Raw genomic sequence first — 22,347 nt, 5'->3', positions numbered from 1 at the left:
TTGAGATATCATGAGTAAATAGCTTTGTTAAAGTTTTTAAAAATTACTATGTGTAAGCATTTATCCATAAACATGGATTTAATGCGTGTGACGGGTCACACTATAAAGCATTTTTATTTATTTTTAAGATTTTACTTATTTATTTATGAGAGAGAGGGAGACAGAGAGAAGCAGAGGGAGAAGCAGGCTTCCCGCCGAGCCGGGGGCCCGATGCGGGGCTCGATCCCAGGACCCTGGGATCACGACCCGAGCCGAAGGCAGACGCTCAACGACTGAGCCACCCGGGCGCCCTGTGAGGCATTTTTATCTAACTGTGAGTCTCAGAAAAGCTTGAAAGACACGGTCGTGGAGGAGCTTTTTCAAAATGTGGGGAAGAGGGTGAAGGATACACGGGACCTCCCTATACTGCCTTTGCAACTGGCTGTCATGTTATAATTATTTAAACATAAAAAGTTAAAAGGGAGGGGGTTGGCCTCAGAACCCGGTTGCCTGGAATGATGTTCGACTTCTTCTCTGGCCTTTCTCGAGGTCCGCGTGAATGAGTCGGTTCTCAGGTTTGGGAGTCCTTCGCCGGACCCCTGACTCCAGCAGCGGGCTCGACCCTCCGACCTGGGGGTTCCCACGGGATCCGCTCCAGAGTAGCACCCCACTCTCAGCAGCCCCCTCCCCATTACTTGCCTCCCGCCCCAGAAGCCAGGGGGCGCCCATCGAGGCGCGCGGTCCTCCAAGCCTCCTAGAGCGGCGCTGCGGCCCGTTTCCGGGGGCGGGCCGGAAGCGGGCTGCCTGCGCCCCGGCGCCGGTCCCCACGCGGTCCCGGCTGGAGGCCCGGGATGAGTAGGCTCTGGCCGTGGGGCGGGGAGCGGAGTAAGGTGAGTGCGGTTCTCCGATCCCGGCCTGGCAGAGGCTGTGGTCCGCAGAGAGGCCGCACCGAGCACCGCAGGGGGTGCTGACCCGCAGCCGGCGCTTTTCCTTCGGTTCTGGGCCTTAGGGAGGGGCCGGATTCCCGTTCCCCCCAGAGTGGGGCGGGGGGCGTGCAGGCGGGTCCCGAGCCTTGCGTCCCCGGAGCCTGGGTGACTGCGCAAAGCTGAGGCTGCAGGGGTGGGACGCCCGGGCGGACCACTTCTGTCCGGGTTGCGCCCCCCTCGTCCTCACGCCTGCGGTTGCCGGAGCGCACCCGGTCGGGAGCAGCAGGTGCTGGCTGGCTATGGCCCAGTGCGCGGGCTCTCCCCGGGGATTGCGTCGTTGATTGGACCTCAGGCATTCCGTAGGCAGCATGGAGTACTTGCCGTGTCCAGAGGACTCTGCTCGTGCTGGCGATCCCGCCGTGGACGGGCAGCGTCCCTGGCTTCAGGGAGCTTGTAGTGTAATAGAAGTGAGGCATTCATGTAAGAGGGGCAACAAACAAGTAAGCAAGTAGTTTTTATCATTGCAAGGACCCTGAAGAAGATGAGCCAAGAGGATAGGCTTGTGGGAGATGAAGTCTCTTCCAGAAGTTACCGTATGAACTGAAACCTGATGGCTGAGAAGCCTTGCTAATCCCTCGTAGGCGAAGGAAAGTGCACGGGAATGGCCTTGGCTAGTTTGAGTAACAGAGAGAACACCAGTCTGGCTGCAATGTAGTAAGCAAGGGGGTGGGTGGAGGAGTGGGGCGCGGTGCCCCAGGCCCCTGAGAAACAGAGGTTTTATTCTAAATCGGAGGGAATGGCATCTGCTGGTCCTCCAGGCCCCAATTAAGTGCAATCCCTCCAGGAAGGCTTCCCTGATCCCCCATCTATGTTAGCACTCCCCTCCCCTTGATATTTTCTCTCAGGACTCTGAGCGGAAAGCTGTCTGTTGGTTATTATATCCCCTGCCCCACTTTTTTCAACTCTGCACTGTTTTTCTCTGATGAAAGACTTACTCCCTGTTTCCAAAGTTAGGACCAAACTTAGGGTTTGTTTTTTTTTTTTTCCCCTCTAACCAGAGGGCCCTTCCCTGAGGACATGCATTCCCCAGATAAGAGCAAACAAAGACCAGCATGGTAACTTCCCCTCCTAACTGTGAAGTTGAGGGCCAGGTCTTCTCCTGAGCTGCTCATCCTCTCTAGGGGCTCTGGTTGCCTCGTTGGGGTGAGGAGGACAGTAGCTCTGTCAGCAGGGGCAGCAGCAATAGTCCCCACAGGTCCTGCCCACAGACTGCCCTGAACAGACAGCCCAGTGGGTGGTGGTGTGGCGCTGATCTTTGCATTTGCAGTTAATGCTGTGCAGGCACAGGTGACCCACCAAGCCTCTCAGATTGTCGTGTGTAGCCTGTTATACTCACATGTTTAAAGGGCTCTCCTGCTAACTGTGACATAGCATCATTACAGGATTCTGTTAACTGATGCCTCCTTTACAAAGTGGCAGCTATTTAGGAGGCTCAAGCCCCACAGAAAAGGGTACTGCAGAGACCTCTACCCAACCACAAGAGCTCAAGTATCCATTGAGGAAGGGACATGGAGACCAGGGCCTACTCTGAACAGAATTGTATTTATTGGTTTTTAAATAACTTTTCTTCAACTGCAACACACATTTGTAAACAAGCAGTAAGTCTTGGAGAAATCAGAAAAATGGAAAGAAGGAAAATAAGAATCACCCAGAAAGGAACTAAGGTTAGGGTGCTGGGATGTGTGCTGTGTATAGTCTGCTTGTTTCACATAGTAATGCAGCAAGAACGTTTTCTGATGTTCCACAACGTGATCTCACTGGTTGCAGAATCCTCCACTGTCATGGAACCAGTCGTTCATTCCACAGACCCTTGCTGAGCACATGCTGTGTGTCAGGCCCTCCCCCAGGCTCTGGGGTTACAGCACGAATAACCAGACTGCAGGTCTTATCTCATGGGGGAAGGTGGAGAAGAAGCAAGTAAGTTGACTGCATTATGTCAGATAACAGAGATGCTATGAAGAAAAATACAACAGGGAGTGAGGGTAGGGAAGGGATTCTGGGGTGGGGGTGGCATTTTATGTAGGTTGGTCCAAGAAGACACCCCTGGGAAAAGCAGGAGTGAGGGGTGGAGCCGTGTGGGTGAGCAGGTCTCAACGTGTGGCTTCTTGGGATGTGAGGGCATCGTCTGGGCTGACCAGGTGTGTTTGCCCCATGTCTCACCCTTTCCTGTCTCTTCTCTATCTGGGTGGTCCTTGCGGGGAGACGGACAGGGGTGGATGGTACTTGGGCCTGGGCTCCTTCCACTCACCACTCACTGTCTCCAGCGCCTGCTCTGCCCCTGACGGGGACCCTGGAATGGCGGGGCCACTTGTGATGCCCACACTCCAGGTGAGTGCCCTCTTTGGGCCTTTTGGCTGCCTTCATCCCCAGCCCTCAGCTTTTTGGCCCTGACCACCTTCCCAGGGGTCCCTAGGCCCACTCATGTAGCTCCCATTCCTGCAGGTGAGTCACAGGATGGATTCTGTAAGCCAAAGGTCTGCCCCTCCCTGTGAGACTTCACAGTGCTCTGTCAACTCCTTCCTGAGGCTTTGGGTGGAAGCGGGCTGCCCAGGATCTGCAGCCCTTGAGCTTCCAGTGTCAGCCAGCAAGGTCAGGTTCCCTGTCCCTCCCCAGCACCTGCCTCCATCCTGGTGTGAATGTTCAGCCCTTCTTCATGCACACAGCCTTTGGCTTCTCTCCTCAGATCAGAGAAGCAGAGGACAGAAACACTCCCCGCCTGTTTAGAGGCTCGACCACCAACATCTCAAGGGTACCCCCCTCCCCAGATCCCTGTTAGCCTATGGAGAGGTACGAGGCCAAGGTTGAGACCCCCACACCTCCCACGGCTTTGGGGCAATAGGACTGCTCCACTTCCCTTGGGGAGTGTTGAGGTGTCCCCTCTGTGCCAGGCCTTGGGGATACACCAGTGACCACGTAGACAGAGGCCTTGACTCCCAGAGCTGAACAGGTGCCCTGAATATCCCTGACACAGTCTCTGCATCTCCTGCCCAGATAGCCCCAGACAGCAGGGTTTGTGGTTGCAGGAGGCCATTGTGTTTGAGGACGTGGCCGTGTACTTCACAAGGATAGAATGGAGTTGCCTGGCCCCCGACCAGCGGGCGCTGTACAGGGATGTGATGCTGGAGAACTACGGGCACATGGCCTCGCTGGGTGAGGCTTCCCCATCCATCCCAGGGCGGGGCTCAAGGGCAACCCTGCCTCTTCCATGGCCTCTTGGAGGAGTTGGTTCCTTTCCAGATTCAAAGTCCAACGTGTTTGGTGGGGAAGCTGGGGGGTCACCCCCATCTCTCCGTGGCCACCCCACTGCCCCACTCCTGGGGAAGTAGGGTTCCCAATCCATTCCAAGCACCTTGTGTCCCCTGAGGCCTCCAGCCCCACAGCTGGGCACCCTTCTGCTCCCTGACACGTGATGCTCTCCTCCCTGCTTGTAGGCTTTCTTGTTGCTAAACCAGCACTGATCTCTCTCCTGGAGCAAGGGGAGGAGCCAGGGGCTTTGATTCTGCAGGGGACTGAGGAGCCAGGGTCCACAGCCAGCCTATGCCCAGGTAAGTGCAAGGCACAGCAAGGCCTGGCCGTCACACAACTTTCTGTAGCCCCCTGGTGCTTGGGCAGTGGGAAGGCTGTACATTTAGCTCCTCACAGAGGGCCAGATTTCCTGCTAAACGCCTTGGTTGTCATCCAAGGTCACCCAGGACTAACTCGTGCAAGGAACCCAAGTGCATGAATGTCCTTCCCAGTCCTCTGAGATGTCGGGCCAGATCTGTGGGGGCAGTGGGTGTGTGAGGAGGACCCAGCAGGGAAGACCCTTGCGCTACTTTGGTTCTCCCAGCTCCCCATGGCTCACAAACCAGGGCCTGAGCTTGGGACTGTAGAGGCCGCAGAAAGGGAGGAGAGGCAGCCTGCAGTCCATGGGTCCTGCTTGGACAGGAGCCTGAGGTGTCTGCTGAGTGAGTGAACTGTGGGTGAGTGCTCAGAGGAAGAGGGGAGTGAAGAATAGCAGCACCCCACACCCTGCAGGTCTCACTCCTGCATCAAGCCTGCTGCCCTCACAGTCCCTGGGACCAAGCCTGTGCCCTCCCTTCTCCCCGTGACGTTCCTCCCCTTTCGTGAGTTCCTCTCCCAAGCCAACTTCCCACAGTGCTTAAGCCCTTACTAACCTTTCTTTAGGTCCTCTTTCTTTCACAAATCGTGATTTTACGGATTCTTGCAAGAAGTTCCCAAACCTCCCTACCGTGACATAAAGATTCTGTCTTCAAATCTCAGAGTTTCTTTAATGAATGTAGAGGCTAGGTCATCTTTCCATTTTCTGTTCATTCTTCCAGATTCTAGGATGCAGGCTGCGATCAAGGAATCTTGTCTGAGGAGAGTGTCCTCTAAGCAGTTAGGACCACTGGGCACAGTTTGGGGGCACCTCCCTGGGGGAAGACCCAAGTTTCCTGAACGGAATGGCAGTCCTGAGGATGGGTCAGATAAACGACCCCTCAACCCCAAGAGAGGCAGCCCAGGTGGGGACCTTAGCACGTCCCCCGCGGCCCTGGAGGAGAAACAGCGAGGCTGGAGCCCTGCGGATGCTGTAGGGGAGAGGGCGTACCGGTGTGCCTGCGGCAAGGCCTTCAAGTACAACTCACTGCTGCTCAGGCACCAGGTCATCCACACGGGGGCCAAGCCCTACCAGTGCACCGAGTGCGGCAAGGCCTTCAAGCAGAGCTCAATCCTCCTGAGACACCAGCTGATCCACACGGAGGAGAAGCCCTACCAGTGCAGCGAGTGTGGGAAGGCCTTCCGGCAGAGCACTCAGCTGACAGCGCACCACAGAGTCCACACTCGGGAGAAGCCCTATGAGTGCGGCGAGTGCGGAAAGGCCTTCGGCCGCAGCTCCCGGCTCTGGCAGCACCAGAAGTTTCACACGGGGGAGAAGCCGTACGAGTGCGGCGAGTGCGGGAAGGCCTTCTGCCGCAGGTTCACCCTCAATGAGCACTGCCGCATCCACAGCGGGGAGAGGCCTTACACGTGTCTGCAGTGCGGGCAGCGCTTCATCCGTGGGTCCTCACTGCTCAAGCACCACAGACTGCATGCCCGGGAGAGCCCCCAAGAAGTCAGCGGCTGTCAGAAGCCCCTGCTCAGCGCGGCACAGAAGACTGCCTCGGGGGACAGGCTCTACCAGTGCTCTGTGTGCCAGAAGCCCTTCAAACACAACTCCTTGCTCCTCCTGCACCAGAGGCTGCATACGGGTGAGAAGCCGTTCGAGTGCAGGGAATGTGGCAAAGCCTTCAGCCGAAAGTCCAACCTCACGCTGCACCAGAAGACCCACACCAAGGAGAAGCCCTTTGCCTGCACAGAGTGTGGCAAGGCTTTCCGCAGGAGCTACACCCTGAACGAGCACTACCGGCTCCACAGCGGAGACAGGCCGTACAGGTGCCAGGCCTGCGGGAGGGCCTGCAGCCGGCTGTCCGCCCTCATCCAGCACCAGAAAGTCCATGGCCCAGAGTGTGCCCAGGACGGCGGGAAAGACAGACGGTTTCCCCACTGGGCTCCCCGTTGAGTTGATAAAGAGAACCCGGGGTGTCTGTGTGGCTCTGTTGGTTGAGTGTCTGACTTGATTGTGGCTCAAGTCATGATCTCAGTGTCGTGAGATCGAGTCCTGCGTCAGGCTCGGCACTGGGCGTGGAATCTGCAGGAGATTCTCTCCTTCTCTAAACAACAACGATAAAAAGGCAGAGAACCTACCTGGGGGAGGCGCCAAGGCAGAAAGCTGTCAATCCTCCCCGTTTGGCTGTGCAACAGGGCATTTCTCTTGGATGGAGAAGGGACAGGGCTGGGGCTGTGGTCAAGCAGCCTGCAGGCTGAGGGAAGGACAGTGAGGAAGGCTGAGCCAGAGTGGGGACTCCCCGTGACTGTCAAGCCTGGATGTCCGCCAACAGAGCAGCATTTCTAAACTATCCCGGTCTGTGCCTGGATGTATACACGGGCTTCAATAAATCACATGGGGGTTGTGGGTGGGTTTTGTTTTCTTCTTCCACTCACCTGTTTTCCAAATACTGAGTTTTGATCAGAAAAAAGAAAAGGGAAAGATATGTTGGCGTTTTCTTGGTTGTTCTTTTGTTATCAGGACTGATGAAGATCAGACCCTGTTTGCAGGGGCCCCGGCCACCTAGTGGGAAGGAGAGGGGCCGGCACTAGAATCCACACAGCGTCTGGCCTGGGGATGTTTGGGATTCCCAGGTGGACCAAGGGTTTGTCAGCAAGCCAGGGCAAGGCTGGAGGGTAGTGGTGGCTAAAACCGGGACTTGGGAGCAGGGTCTGCAGGCTCCTGGGCAGGGTCTCGGGAGCCCCAGCCAAGCCGAGTGTGATCTGCCTTCACCAGGCCTGTCAGCAGAAGGTGCTCACTGGGGAGGAGCCTCCTGGGGGGCTCTTAGTGACCCCTCTTCTTCATCAGCCCCCAACCCCAGGAACCCTGAGAATGCTGGCAGGCATCTGCTGCATCTTAGAAAAGGTGTGCCAGAAAGGAAGCCACCAGTCCCAAGCAGAGCTGAAAGACCTGAACAGGGGATGTGTATTTTCTGATCAACATTTTTTCCCTCAGTATAAATTTTTTGTAGGGCATTTGGGAAATGCAAAAACTTATAAACAAAGAAATGTAGATGGGGCACCTGGGTGGCTCAGTCAGTTAAAGCCTCTGCCTTCGGCTCAGGTCATGAGTCCCGCGTCGGGCTAAGTCGGGCTCCCTGCTTAGCGGGAGCCAGCTTCTCCCTCTGCCCCTCCCCCTGCTGGTGCGCGCACTTTCTCTCTCTCTCTCTCTGACCAATAAAATCTTAAAAAAAAAAAGAACGAAAGAAATGTAAGGATGCCTGGTGGCTCAGTCAGTTAAAGCATCTGACTTCATTTCTGCTCAGGTCATAATCTTGGGGTTGTGGGATCGAGTCCCGAGTCTGGCTCCCCACTCAGTGTGGATTCAACTTGTCTTTCTCCCTCTGCTCCTCTCCCCACTCATGCACTCTCTCTTTCTAAAATAAAAATCTTTAAAAAAAAAATGTAAAAAACTGCTCTTTGTCACAATCTTCAGAGATCACAGGGTGTTTGATGTGTTGTCTTAGCCTCTTGTTTTTTAAGGATTTTATTTTATTTTTGAAGATTTTATTTTTTTTTAAGATTTTATTTATTTGACAGAGAGACAGCGAGAGAGGGAACACAAGCAGGGGGAGTGGGAGAGGGAGAAGCAGGCTTCCCGCCAAGCAGGGAGCCCGATGCGGGGCTCGATCCCAGGACCCTGGGACCATGACCTGAGCCAAGGGCAGACGCTTAACGACGGAGCCACCCAGGCACCTCTTTTTAAAGGACTTTAAAAAGAGAGAGCAGGGGGAGGGGCAGAGGCCGAGGGACAGAATCTCAAGCAGACTCCTAGCTGAGTAGGGAGTGACATGGGGCTCGATCCCAGGACTCCAAGGTCATGACACGAGCCACCCAGCCACTCCTCTTAGCTTCTTTCTAGTGCACACATGTGAATATTTGTTTGACAAACTGGGGTATACTTTGCTCAGAACTGTGTACCTGCTGGCTGGATGCTGCCCATGCACCGGCCATTTTGTGTGGTTTATTTAGCAGCCCCCTGCTGTCGCTCGTCTGTCTTTCCCCACATTTACACTGTTACTGTTGACCCCACAGCAGACATGCACACATTTGCTTTTGTCCATGTGACTCCCTTGGGGCTGAGGTGGACGTTCCCTGTCAGGGGTACTGGGAGTGGGGGGGACTGTTTTTATTTTTATTTTTTATTTAAAGATTTTATTTATTCATGAGAGAGAGAGGCAGAGGCAGAGAGAGAAGCAGGCTTTCCGCCGAGCAGGGAGCCCAATGCGGGACTCGATCCCAGGACCCTGGGACCATGACCTGAGCCGAAGGCAGACGCTTAACCGACTGAGCCACCCAGGCGCCCCGGGGTGGACTGTTTTTAATCCATTTGATTCATCATGAAAAATACCACTCTTGTTTTCATTTACATTTCTTTTTTTTTTAAGATTTTATTTATTTATTTGACAGAGACACAGCGAGAGAGGGAACACAGAGAGAGTGGGAGAGGGAGAATCAGCCTTCCCGTCGAGCAGGGAGCCTGACGCAGGGCTCGATCCCAGGACCCCGGGACCCCAGGACCATGACCCGAGCCAAAGGCAGATGCCCAACCACTGAGCCCCCCCAGGCGCCCCTTCTTTTACATTTCTCGGCTTTTAATGAGTAAATTCCCTGTAAGCTCTTGTACCTGTTTTTATTGGGTTTGTAAGCTTCTGTTGAGCTCCGATCCCTTTCCCTTACTGTTTCTTCCATTGTGATACAAACCTCCAGTTTTTTGGTGGCGGGTGAGCATGGGAGAGATGAGAGGGTAACTCCTAGAATTGAGGAAGTGAATTACAAATATTTTTTTCCAGTTCTTTATTTGCTTTTAGTTATGAGGGGTTTTCTTTTTTTAAGATTTTATTTATTTATTTGACAGAGACACAGCGAGAGAGGGAACACAAGCAGGGGGAGTGGGGGAGGGAGAAGCAGGCTCCTTGCTGGGCTCGATCCCAGGACCCTGGGATCATGACCTGAGCCGAAGCCAGACGCTTAACAACTGAGCCACCTAGGCGCCCCAGTTATGAGGTTTTTAATATGAAAAATACATGTCACCTATGGCCAAAATTATCTTGTCCTGTTATGATTAGAAAGGCCTTCTCTACCCAAGGTTTTATAAAACATTTTTTAGGGGCATCTGAGTGGCTCAGTGGTTGAACGCCCGGCTCTTGGTTTCAGCTCAGGTCATGATCTCAGGGTGGTAAGCTCGAGCCCAGCATCAGGCTCTGTGCTCAGCGGGGAGTCTCCTTGGGATGCTCTCTCTCCCTCTGTCCCTACCCATGCTCACGTGCTCTCTCTCTAACTAAATAAATACATAAATAAAACATTTTCTTTACTTTGGTTAAATTACTGAAATAATACATATTTGTAATAAAACAACAAAATCTCAACACAAAAATGGGAAACAAAACCCCTTCTCTTCCCTTATCCCCCATTCTCATCTTACTCCCAGACATACACCTGATAAGTTTGTAGTTCATTCCAGATCTTTTTCTCTGCATTTCAGATGTTCAGCATATGTGTGTCCATGTTTTCACAAACAGGATTATCCGACTAGTGTGTGCAATGACTTTTGGTGTGTCCACTCACTGGGCTGAACTCTCAGAATTTCTTTTCAGGTAGATTCCTTACAGGCTATGAGGAAGGAAGTGGTGGCCATTTATAGCTCACACACCCACCTAATACTTAGAAGACACTAACCCAAATACTGCTGTGATGTGATTTTGCAGATGTGATTAAAGCACCTAATCAAGTGACTTTAACTCCATCAAACACAGAGTGTCCTGGTGGGCCTGACGTAATCAGTTATAAGGCCTTTAAAAACTAAGGCTCCAGCCTGTGGAAAAGCATCAGCCGGTGATCTTGTCCTCCTGAGTCATTGCTCTGAGGACTTGGAGCTTGCTTCGCAGCCCCCACAATTGCTGGCTACTTCTCTTCTACTGGTTCTGCTTCTTAGATGGACCCTGACTGATCCACTATTTTCTGCAACTTGGCTTTTCCACAAGTATGTGACAGTATCATTTCGTGCAGGAAAGAGCAGAGCTACTTCGTTCCGTGTGCGATGGATGTGTGCTGGTGACCAGTCGTTGCCCGTGAGATAACGCACTCCTGCCCATCCTATATGTACCCAGCACTGCAGTAAGAGCCCGTCCATAGATCCTGGCTGTTGCCCGTGAGATAACGCACTCCTGCCCATCCTATATGTACCCAGCACTGCAGTAAGAGCCCGTCCATAAATCCTGGCTGTTGGCATTTCCCACGAGCTTATCCGCGAACCCACCATATGCCACCCTCACTGCAGAGTGCTCCTCTCAAACTACGATCTGACAACTAGTTCTTGGCCTGTCGGCCGTCCCCAGGCTAAGACACCAGACAGAAGAGAAAAGAGAAGTCCGGTTTTGCAGGGTGCCACATGAAAGGTACCTTAGACCACCCAAAGTTCTCCCCAAGTCCCTGCTTTCCCCAGGGAGCCTGGGTGGGACCCTCACCTGGGGCAGAGCCCCTGTGTCCCCTCCAGACCTGTGTCCTCCCACTGGGGCTGGACCCCTCTGAAGCTGCCTGGAGCCGTTTGCAATACTGGATCCCTGCCGGGAGCTGCAGCTCCCACGCTTGGAGAAAGGTGTCCAGGCCTAGCAGTGAGGAGCAGGCTGGTGGTGCCCATACCGCGGCACAGGTCAGGCCCTGCGCAGGTGCCTGTGTCCCTGGGGCAATTTACAGGGTCCAAGGTAAAGACGATGCAAGTGATTCTGGGTGAAAAGGAGAGGACTGCTCCTGGGGTTTCATGTGCTAATACTTGGTCCTGTGCTACGTATGGCTCCCGGGAAGGTGGACGTCTCATTTCAAATCCCAGCCAGCAGGGAAGTGCCACAGGCAGCCAGTGGCTCCCACCCACCACCCTTGCTCTGTCCCTATGTTGACCTGCAAGCCTGTTTGTGGTGCAGCTACAACCAGTCATGACCTGCACACCTTCTTCTGCCCCAGGATGCCAGGAACGGATCTGGGAACCTGTTCCTCACAGAAACCGTAAAACTGGAGCCTCTCAGAGAATCTGTGCAGTTGACCTGCTCTCAGGTTTCACTCCGTCTGACTGTCCTGGAAATTGCTGCCCCACAAACCACATTCCTGGGCATCTCCCCAAAGCACGATTGAATGTGGGATGAGGAACAGGACCCGTCTCCATTGTCCCCAATGTTCCATGCCCCAGACCCTCTTTCCTGTCACTGCGTCTCTACTCCATCACTCTTCCGCCTTGGGAAGGGCTCCAGCTTTGCTGTAGGAGGTTCCCCACGTGGGCTCTGACATGTCCTGCCCTTGAGCAGACAGAGGCTCTAGACTTGTTCCCCGCCCAGCTGCACAGGCTCAGGGGCATTTAGAGCTGCTTTCTCCACATCAGGCCCCACTGGGGAGAACAAAATAGAGCCGGGAAGAGCAGATCCCATCTTTTCTGTTCTTTCTCCCCCCTCTCTTCTGAATTAAAGGAAATACCGAAGTGATAAGGGAGTATTCAGTTGTACATCAATGTCTGTGAATCGGACAGTTCTCAAGTTGTCCTCAATTTGAGGAAATGGCGGGGGGCGGGCAAGAGGATAATTTAGGGAACGAATGGAGGTCATATGACCACAGGAAGGCTGAGCTCTGAAAGTGCAGCACATTTTTTTTTAAAGATTTTATTTATTTATTTGACAGAGAGAGACACAGCGAGAGAGAACACAAGCAGGGGGAGTGGGAGAGGGAGCAGCAGGCTTCCCGCGGAGCAGGGAGCCCAGTGCGGGGCTCGATCCCAGGACCCCGGGATCAAGGCAGACACTCAACGACTGAGCCACCCAGGTGCCCCAGGGGCAGTACATTTTTAAAAATATTTTATTTATTTGAGAGAGAGAGAGAGAGCACAAGCGGGGGGAGGGTCAGAGGGAGAAGCAGACTCGCTGCCAAGCAGGGAGCCCGATGCGGGGCTCAACCCCAGGAACCTGGGATCATGACCTGAGCCAAAGGCAGATGCTTAACTGGCTAAGCCATCAGGTGACCCAAGGACAGCACATTCTAAGCAGGGAGACTGAGCACCACCTGGGCGACAGGTGAGGGCACGGAGATTTGAGGTCAGACCCAGGTGGAAGGAACCCTAGCGCTTCCATCCTGCCAGCTGACTGATGGTGACCCTCACCGCACGGGACTGTTGAGGACAACTGTGCCATACTGCCAAGAGCTATTCTTATGCTATGGAGCTGGAGAAGGGAAGCTGATGAAGGTGGTGTCTAAGCTTTAGAAAGCCTGAAAGGAGGTAGTGGTAAGAAACAGGGGGCAGGTGGGAGGGAAAGGGTGAGGTGCTGCTGTTCTGAGTGAAGGCGACACCCACAGAAGCAAAAGAGGATGCGATGTCACAGATGTTCCTACCTTGCGGCTGATTCGGGGGATGTCTGAGCCCCCAGATGACAGAGTTTATAAGAAGCACTCATACAAGCCCGATCAATATTCAATGCTCAGTTAAAGCTTGTTGGATGAAAGAATGACTGAAAAATCACACACTTGGACAAAGGAAGTAGAAAGAACGTCTAGAAAGGGACTCAGCGTGTGGCCTAGGAAGGTCAAAACTAAATCAAGTTGGGTAAAGGATGTCTCCTTACTGCTTCTTTTTGAGATGGGCACCATAGAAGATGGAGTGATCTTTTGGCTGAGCTCTCAGCATAGCACTGCTTAATAGAACATTTCTGAAATCTACTTTCAGATTTGTGCTTTATCTTTAATTCTGAGCTTACCAACCATCTTATGGGCACTGATCAGATGACCCTGGCCCCCCGAAGCTGAGCAGGCTGCCCTAATCAGACACCAGCAATTCTGTGGGCATCTCTGACTAGAGTAACAGATAGGCCATCTTAAGGCCAATGCAGAGAGAACCGGCCAGTCTTCCCAGCGCCTCATTACCTCTCTATGTGCTGCCCACGGCAGTTATGGATGTACTGGTGAGGGGGCAGGTCGTGCTGGAAGATGTGGCCACAAGAAACAGGAGACCACAGCCCGACACAGCCAGCAGTCCTCACCGGCTGCATGAAATGCTGGCACTGTGGGAGGCATCCTTAAGCCCTGCCTTCTTGCCATTGCTGGCAGGTGCCAAGGTCTCCAACAGCACCTGACCAGCAGCTGACCCCCAGCTTTGCCTCTCATTCCAGCTGGGTGATCACACTGGGCTTGGCTACAAGGAAGCCAGCTCCTGGGGAAGGAACGAGCACCTGGCAGCTTATGGTGTGACCTCAGCAAAGCCCATGTTCAGCTCAGGTTGGGGTCTGTGGCTAGCAAGTGAGAAAAAAGGGAAAGGGCATGGAAATTAGGCTGGGCAAGTCCATAGCAAGAGCCAAGAGAAGAGGCCATGCCCAGCAAGGGCATAGGAGTCTGCACAGAAGCCCAAAGAGCTTATCTCTGTCCTGCCGGCACTGGACCTAGGAGGGAGCTGCCTTAGGGGGCAGCCAAGGGTGCTGCCCACGTCCCTCTGCAAAGCAGGAACATCCTGTCATAGGGCTTTCAAAGGAATTGGCAGCTTGGCTTCTTGAGTCACAGCTTGGAGAAGCAGGTTCTGCAAAGGAGGCAGTCCCAACTCCATGGCCTTGTCTGGACCAGCCCCGACCCAGGGAGACACCTCCCTGTGGAAGCCCCAGGACCCAGGCCCAGACACTCCCTCATTGACCTTGTGAAGTAAATGCCATGTCCTTGAAAGTCATGGGTTCCTAGAATTCTCACAGCTCTGGTGGCTAGAAGTCCAAGATCAGAGTGTGAGGACCTTTGATTTCTTCTGAGGCCGCTCGTCTTGCTTTGCAGATGGCCACTATGTCCTCACGTGGTTTTCCTCGGTGCAGGTATGGACCGGATGCTTCAGGGACAGCCCCATGGTTCCAGTGCTGTGCTGGAGAGCCCTTCCTCCCCTTTCCTCTGCCCTCCCTCCCTCCACGGCCTCCCTCCCAAGGCCCTCAGGGACCAGGCTCCCCATGGACCCTCACTGGAGCCCAGGCACGGGCTGTGGGGTGCCCAACACAGGGAAACTGGGGGCCACCAGTCGCATTCCCACCCTGCAGTTGGATTCTGAACCCCATTGCTCCATTAAAACTTTTCTCACCAAATTACCAGCTGCAGCGGGCTGTGATCATTCTTGCCTCTCAGGCGTTTGACCACACCTTCCCTTAAATAGTCCCTTCTCTGTGTTTTCACACTGCACTCCCGGTTTTCTGCCTACCCCTGTCTCTTCTTCTGCCCAAGATTAATATTCTTTTCTGTCCTTGGGTCATCTGTCTTTTCATTTGGCACTCTTACTGGGCAATTTCATACACTCCCGTGGCTTAAATTATCTTCTGTAGATGTTGATGGCATTTCAATCTGCGCCTCTGGCCCACATCTCCTGATTTCTTATCTCTGTGCAACTACACACAGGACACCTCTGGCTGCCTCAAAATGAGTTTAAAATCAAACTCCTCTCCTCCCAACACTTGTTCCCCATTGTATGGCAGTTACCTAGGGCACACATCAAGGCCTCAAAAACATTTGTTAAATAAGCTGGGGAACGAATAGAAGACACTACAAATTTCCCTGATAGGGATAGATACCCTGGACTGGAGAAGAGACCCCAGCTGCAATCCCACTGTAGAAGGACCTCTTCTGACAACAAGTGATACTGAAAGATCAAGGGATGGCACGGAGGTGGTTGCGATGTCTACCTTGTAGAAATAGAAGGATCTCACTGAAGATAGGTCTTAAGCCTCCACCCAAATCCCTCACCTAAAGCTACTGGTCTCAGACTTCTTTGATCCTGGAACTCAAACTCAAGCATTCTGCTATCTTCCCCTATTTGGGGTGAGCACCGAAGCCTAGCCTGTGGGAGTGGGCAGAGGGGTTTGGACTCTTGAAAAATGGAATCTCAGGAGACTACAAGCCAGATGCAAGAGCCTAAGGTAGCATCAGAAAACTTACCAGTGAACAGGGATCCAACCTGAATTATACCGGCTACCTCTCCTTTCTTTCTGCTCCTAATCCCACAAGTGCTCCCCTGCCTGGCCTCTCCCAGACGTTCCCCCTGCCTCAGTCACTGTACCCCTGCGGCTTCATTCATCCCACACGGAAGTCCGTGTGCCAGCTGTATGATGATGAGGAAAGGAGCATGGTCCCTGACTTCATGGGACACACAGACCATGTCCTCCACCTCTTCTGAATGGATAGATGAAAGTGTGGTGATTCATACAGTACTAGGAACAAAGTGTGGTGACAGATGGTAGCTACACTAACAAGCAGCACATAACGTACAGAGTTGTGGAGTCACACCTGACACCAGGGTAACATTGCATGTCAGCCAGACTTTGACAACAAGAAAAAAAGAATGAGCTACTGATTCATGATACAACATAGATAAACCTTGAAGACATTATGCCAAGTGGAAGAAGCCAGGCACATGGGGCACCTGGGGGCGCAGTCGATTGAGTGCTGACTCGGTTTCGGCTCAGGTCATGGTCTCAGGGTCGTGGGTTCAAGCCCTGGGTTGGGCCCTGTGCTTAGCGGAGTCTGCTTGTCCCTCTCCCTCTGCTCCTCCCCCTGCTCGCTTGCTTTCTCTCTCCCTCTTTCTCTCCTTCTCTCTCCCTCAAATAAATAAACTTTTTTTAAAAAAAAGAAGCCAAGCACAAAGGATGTATAAAATCATATATGATTTCATTTATATTCATGTCCAGAATAGGTAAATATATAGAAATAGAAAGTAGATTGGTGTTTCCCTAGGGATGGGGGAGATAGTGAGATTGGGGAGTGATGGCGAGAGGGTGTGTGGTTTCCTTTGTGGGTAATAAAAATACTCTAAAATTGGTCACAGTGATGGATGCACTGCTCTGTGAGTATATTAAAAGCCATTGAATTGTACACATTAACTGGGTGAATTATATGGCATGTGAATTATATCTCAGGAAAGCTGCTTACAAATTTTAAAAAGCCAGGGTACCTGGGAGGCTCAGTTGGTTTAGCGCCTGACTCTTGATTTCAGCTCAGGTCATGACCTCAGGGTCTTGAGATCAAGCCCACAACATTCTAGGCATGGAGCCTGCTTACCATTCTCTCTCCCTCTGCCTCTGTCCCCAACTTGCACACTCTCTGTCTAAAAAAAAAAAAAAATTGAACAAGCCTTTCAAACTTGAGAAATCTCCAAGAGGACAGAGTAACTGCATTGATCAAAAAAGCTAGAGGCACTGGAGGGTGTTATGCTGAATGAAATAAGTCAATCAGAGAAAGACATGTGTCATATGACCTCACTGATATGAGGAATTCTTAATCTCAGGAAACAAACTGAGGGTTGCTGGAGTGGGGGTGGGGTGGCAGGGATGGGGTGGCTGGGTGATAGACATTGGGGAGGGTATGTGCTATGGTGAGCGCTGTGAATTGTGCAAGACTGTTGAATCACAGATCTGTACTTCTGAAACAAATAATGCAATATATGTTAAGAAAAAAACAAAAAGAAGGAGAAGATAGCAGGAGGGGAAGAATGAAGGGGAGTAAGTCAGAGGGGGAGACGAACCATGAGAGACGATGGACTCTGAAAAACAAACAGGGTTCTAGAGGGGAGGGTGGTGGGGGGATGGGTTAGCCTGGTGATGGGTATTAAAGAGGGCACGTTCTGCGTGGAGCACTGGGTGTTATGCACAAACAATGAATCATGGAACACTACATCAAAAACTAACGATGTAATGTATGGTGATTAACATAACAATAAAAAATTTAAAGAAAAAAAAAGCTAGAGGCAAAAAGGACCAGAGCTGCTCAAGGCTGGGAGAGAAGGGCAGTTTCTCCAGTCCCTGAGGGCCAGGGAGGGGTTTACAACCTCCACCTTGACCTCCAGAACTACAGGGCAGCCCGTGAAATTAACAGGGGGTGAAAGAATGTGCCATCCTTCAGGAATAGAGTTGAAGCGTGTGTTATGCAGGATGTGGTGACACAAAACAGAGTGAGCGTTGAGCAGATCTTCAGTCCGTGAATTAGGACCCTAGAACTGCTATCAGGGAAGGAAGCAGTTATGTGACAGAGACATACGAAGATGCTTCTTGTTCTCTTAGTGTTTGTAATCCCAAGTAATGAAGATCATGAACCTGCTACACAGAAGCTTGTTAACGCAGAGTGACCGGTAAATAGCTATTCCTTATGCCATTCTGTCTACTATTTTTTTCAAAGATTTTATTTATTTGAGAGAGAGAGAGAGAGCGTGCACAACCGGGGTGGGGGGGCAGAGGCACAGAGGGAGAAGCAGGCTCCCCGCTGAGCCAGGAGCCCAACTCGAGGGTCCATCCCAGGACCCTGGGATCATGATCTGAGCCAAAGGCAGACGCTCAACTGACTGAGCCACCCAGGCACCCCTACTTTTATTTTTTAAGTTTATTTATTTATTTTTATTTTTGTAATCTCTACCCCCAATGTGGGGCTCAACTCACAACTCCAAGATCAAGAGTCTCTGCACATTTATGCATGTAGCGTATAACTTATGGAAAGAAACACGGAAGGCTTCTACTCATTATTCACTGGTTTACCTAGAGGGTGAGATTGGAGAAGGAGAGATTATGGATCCTGTTCTTAGTTATAAAGTATTCTTTGTCTTTTTAAAAAGAGACAGGCAATCCTTTTGCAAGGAGACATTTAAGGAAGAAAAAGAAAATCATCACTACCAGGAAATATCCTGCCTAATTCAAAACAAAATGGCGCTGCCCCTGAGAGTCACAATAGCACCTTGCTATGTGTGGTCCTCCTGTGGAAAGCCTTGAGCCCCCTGGACAGCCCAGTTCCCTCTTCGGAGCCACCCCCCAGTGCTGCTCCTCTCAAGCCATCAGCCTGTTCCGGGGTGGCCTTCCCAAGCAGCTCTCCCCATCCTCAGTCTCTACCAGCACCATCCAACAGAAATGGAACGCCAGCCACCAGAGTAATTTTAAATTTATTAATCACAATAAAAAAATGGGATTAAATTTAGTAATATATTTATGCTAACACATCTAAAATACAATTTCAACATGTAATCAACATAAGAATTATTAGTGAGATATCATGCGTTCTTTTGCATCTGTGGGTATCCCTCATGCAAGTAGATGGCAGCAAGCCAGGAAGGCTGGGGCTGCCAGAAGAGAGCAGCCTCACCGCCCACGAAGGCCCACCTCATGCCCAGCCAACAGGTCTGCAATGCCTGTGTTACAAGGAGCTACACAGCATAATGTTACCCAGCTTCAGTGAGTCCTCTGTAACTACACTCACACGACACCACCTGCAGTGCTGTGGGCCCAGGGCACAGGCCTAGAAGAGGCCCCTCCATGCAGGAGGACTTGGGTCAAGTCACAGTGGAGATGGGCTCCAGGGGCTGGCCCTGTGTCGACTCTCTGAGCCCTCCTGCCCCCATCCAACCTGAACGTGCAGAGCCACTGGCCCCTGAAGGCCTCGGGGCTACAGGAGGAAATGACCCTGTTGCAGGCCTCATAAGAGGGACTGGGGGGGTCACAGGTCTGAAAGGACATGGGAAGGAGGAACAGGAGGGCAAAGATGGTGGTATGAAGGCTCCAAAGGGGTGACGGTCTGAGGACTACCTTCACCTGTCCTAAAACACACTTGTTTGCCTCACCTGCTGGCCCTGGACTGTCTGTGCAGATGCTCAGAGGGACCCTACCCAGGCACGGCCGGAGGGTCTCACAGCACTGCTGATGTGCCACTGGCACCCACCCGGCACAGCCAGGAAGGGAGCAGGACCCCAAAAATGAGGAGAGACCCAACGGTCCCCCAGGGCTCAGAGCATTTAGCTTGAGCTGCTCCCCCCAACCCCCTCCGCCCCAGCTCTGCCGATGGAAAGGGCTTCAGTGGCACAAGAGTGAACCTAGCCCCTTAAGAAGACTTTCTCCTGCTGGTGGAGGCTGCCAGACTGCAGAGGAGGCCTGCTCAGGGACCTGCCACAAGACCCCGTGGGGGCAGAAACCCACTCCCCACCCCGCATCAGAACCGCCTGGGGAGCGATTAGAAAACACGGGGCCCTACACCCCGCATGCTGATTTATGGCGGGTGGGGCCGGATGACTCTATTATGGGCAGGATTGAGACTCACTGCTCTAGAACCTTCCCACAAATCCCAGTGCAGTGAGGAGTCCATGGACGTCCCCTCGTGGCCGACAGGCCCAGGGAAAGGCTGGGCCACGCTAAGACGTCATCGGACTCTGCAAAACCGAGCTGGTGAAAACCTCACCCACACCTGCCCCTGTAGGCCGCCCTGGAGTGAATTCTGCAAAGGTGAGGCTCCCGGTGCTGGCCTGCCGCGAGCCCCGGGTTCTTTCGCGTGTTCGGCGGTCGCACGCTTGCCCCGCGGAGGCGGCGCCCGAGTGGGTGCGGCGGTGCTTGTAGAGGTTGGCCGGCTGGCTGAAGGCACGACCGCGCACCGGGCAGGGGTACGGCTTCTCCCCGCCGTCCGTCGGCACTTGCTGCAGGAGGTCGGAGCTGCGGCTGAAACGCTGGCCGCCCTGGCCGCACCTGCAGGGGCGCGCGCCGGGGTGCCCCCCCGAGGCCGGGGGAGCTCCCAGCAGTCTGCGCAGCCGAGAGGTTTCTCGCCAGTGTAGGAGGCGCTGGTGGCGGGGCCGGGGCGGGGGGGGCGGGGGAGCTCCAGTTGGAGCCCCTCCCGCACTGGCCTCACTCGTAGGGCCGCTCCCCGCCGGGCGCGTTCCAGTGCTGCGGGAGGTTGGCCCGCTGGCCGAAGGTCCGGCCGCAGTCGGGACACACGTGGGGCCTTTCCGCGGTGTGCGTGACCGGGTGCTGGAGCAGGATTCCCCGCTGGCTGAAGGCCTTGCGGCACTCGGCCCGGGTGCGGCTTCCCGGCCGTGTGGGTGTGCTGGTGGCGCCCGAGCCGCGCGTTCAGGGTGAAGGCCTTCCCACAGGCGCCGCAGCCAAGGGTCCAATCCCCGGTGTGGGCGCTCTGGTGCTGCTGGAGGTTGGTCCGCTGGCTGAAGCCCTTGCAGCACATGGAGGACCAGTAGGGCCTCTCCCCGGTGTGTGTCCGCTGGTGGCGGGTCAGCTGCGAGCTCTGGCCCAAGGCCTTTCCACAGGCGTCACACGCGAAGAACCGCTTCCTCAAGTCTGTGCGGCAGTGCTGAGCCGGCCCGGAGCTCTGCCTGAAGGCTCGGCCGCACTCCTCAGACCGAAAACGCTTCTGCGCCTTGTGGGGCTCGGGGGGGGGGGGGGGGGGGGGGGATGGTCCTGAAGCCCAAGCCGCACGCGCTCTGGCTCTCCGTGGTGTGGCTGCCCTAGCCGCACAGCCTCTACCCAATGCACCACGCCCTTGGCCCCTTCCTCCCGCTGTTCCTTCCCTGCAGATCATGGCTACCAGGGCCTCGCTGCTCTCCCAACATAGGAACTAGCCCATGGCAGCACTCTGACCTTGGCCTGGGCTCCGGGTCTTCACAGCCTGGGCCCTCAGGACCTTCCCTGCATCTGCTGGTGCTTCTTCACCCCCACACCACTAGTTCTCAATACCTAAAACAGAACATCTAAGAGCGAGATAGAAAGTGCACATGGTTCCCTGCTGGGGGAAAGGGTTTAGCCATCACCTGTAAGGTCTGATACATCCAGCAAGTTCTCAACCTGGAGAAACTCTGAGAAGGAAGGAATGAAGCCAGGGAAGAACGTGCCTCTCAAGCACAGGAAGCTCAGCCTGGTGGGGGTCCCACTGTGGGGAGGCCTGCCATGATTGTCTGGAGAGATGGGGAGGCTTCTGTGGGTTCCTTCTGCTTCCCTGCACCCCTCTCCCTGCCCAAGGGAGAAGGGTCTTTGGGGAGATAGAATGGGGGCATGGAGGTCAGCCAGGGAGAAGCACACTCTGGACTCTGCCACTTGCTAGCTGTGTCTCTGACCAGCCTCTGGAACTGGGGGAGCTGAGCTGCTTTGAGGGAAGACTGTCAGGAGGCAGGGGTTGGGGAGAAGTTGGCTGAGGGCAGAGACACTCACATCCCAGAGATACTGCAGGTATGGGCCTTGTCCCCCTGACCTCACCCACCTAGAACACAGCACCTGCACCCCACCTCCAGGAAGCACACAACTCATTCTTCCCTCTACCTACACCCCTGAGGTCAGAGCCAAACTCAAAGCTTTGGAGCCAAGTTTGCTCCAAAATAGAGTCCACTCCAACAGCTGATGGGGAACATCATCAAAAAGATGTGATCACCAATTGACCTGTGAGCTGCACCTGGGCACTCAGAAGGCTCTTCACCTGCTACCCGGTCCTTGGAATGTGGGTTCCACTTGCCTTTCCTGCTCCCAGAGGCTGCTCCAAGGACATAGCTTTGAGATGATGTGGTGTTGAGAACACCTGCACGGTATATGTGACTGAGTCCAGTTAGGACCTCTTTTTATAGATTTTTATTTTTATTTATTTATCATCTATCTATCTATCATCTATTTATCTAACTATTTATTTATTTTTTGAGGGTGTGGACCCTGAGATCATGACCTGAGCTGAAACCAAGAGTTGTATGCTTAACTGACTGAGTCACGCAGGTGCCCCTAGTTAGGGCCTCTTTGTAAACTTTTAGGATTGGGTGGGTGGGTGCAGGGACCCATTCATGTTGCTGCAACCCAAGACAAGTTTTGTATGTAAGTTCCCTTTGCTTATTAAAACTGCCCCTACAATCACCGTCTTTGGGGTGATCCGTGGTGGACGTTTTAAGAGGGCAGCTGTCCTGCAGCCTGCACGCCCCGGACCACCTCCTGTGGAAGCCTGAGCCGGCTGTGTAGCTTTCTCCCTTTGTCTCATAACC

At 53.5% G+C, this 22,347-nt stretch overlaps 1 protein-coding gene across 5 annotated transcripts; it reads left to right on the top strand.

Annotated features, from left to right (window-relative positions):
• Nucleotides 1-763: 763 nt before the first annotated feature.
• ZNF517 (zinc finger protein 517) lies at nt 764-7,685 on the top strand. 5 transcript variants are annotated; one of them, XM_027623839.2, is made up of 6 exons: nt 764-869; nt 2,733-2,882; nt 3,151-3,293; nt 3,989-4,115; nt 4,397-4,510; nt 5,288-7,685. In XM_027623839.2, the coding sequence occupies exons 2-6, from the start codon at nt 2,858-2,860 to the stop codon at nt 6,505-6,507; spliced, it is 1,629 nt and encodes a 542-aa protein (XP_027479640.1). In that variant the 5' UTR covers nt 764-869; nt 2,733-2,857; the 3' UTR covers nt 6,508-7,685. The 5 variants fall into 5 exon arrangements, with proteins under 5 accessions (XP_027479640.1, XP_027479652.1, XP_027479644.1 ...); XM_027623843.2 differs by lacking the exon at nt 764-869 and having other exon boundaries at nt 2,747-2,882; nt 3,230-3,293; XM_027623845.2 differs by lacking the exon at nt 764-869 and having other exon boundaries at nt 2,805-2,882; nt 3,230-3,293; nt 3,957-4,115.
• The last annotated feature ends 14,662 nt before the right edge of the window (nt 7,686-22,347 follow it).

Source organism: Zalophus californianus, chromosome 4 (assembly GCF_009762305.2).
Source record: "Zalophus californianus isolate mZalCal1 chromosome 4, mZalCal1.pri.v2, whole genome shotgun sequence".
Classification (NCBI taxonomy): domain Eukaryota; kingdom Metazoa; phylum Chordata; class Mammalia; order Carnivora; family Otariidae; genus Zalophus; species Zalophus californianus.
This window is presented reverse-complemented; position numbering and strand designations above follow the sequence as displayed.

Coding starts and splice junctions, on each gene's coding strand:
- ZNF517 (XM_027623839.2), top strand. CDS start 2,858: ATGGGGGAAGGTGGAGAAGAAGCAA. Junction 3,294..3,988: donor TTGTGATGCCCACACTCCAG/GTGAGTGCCCTC, acceptor TTGTGGTTGCAG/GAGGCCATTGTGTTTGAGGA. Junction 4,116..4,396: donor CGGGCACATGGCCTCGCTGG/GTGAGGCTTCCC, acceptor CCCTGCTTGTAG/GCTTTCTTGTTGCTAAACCA.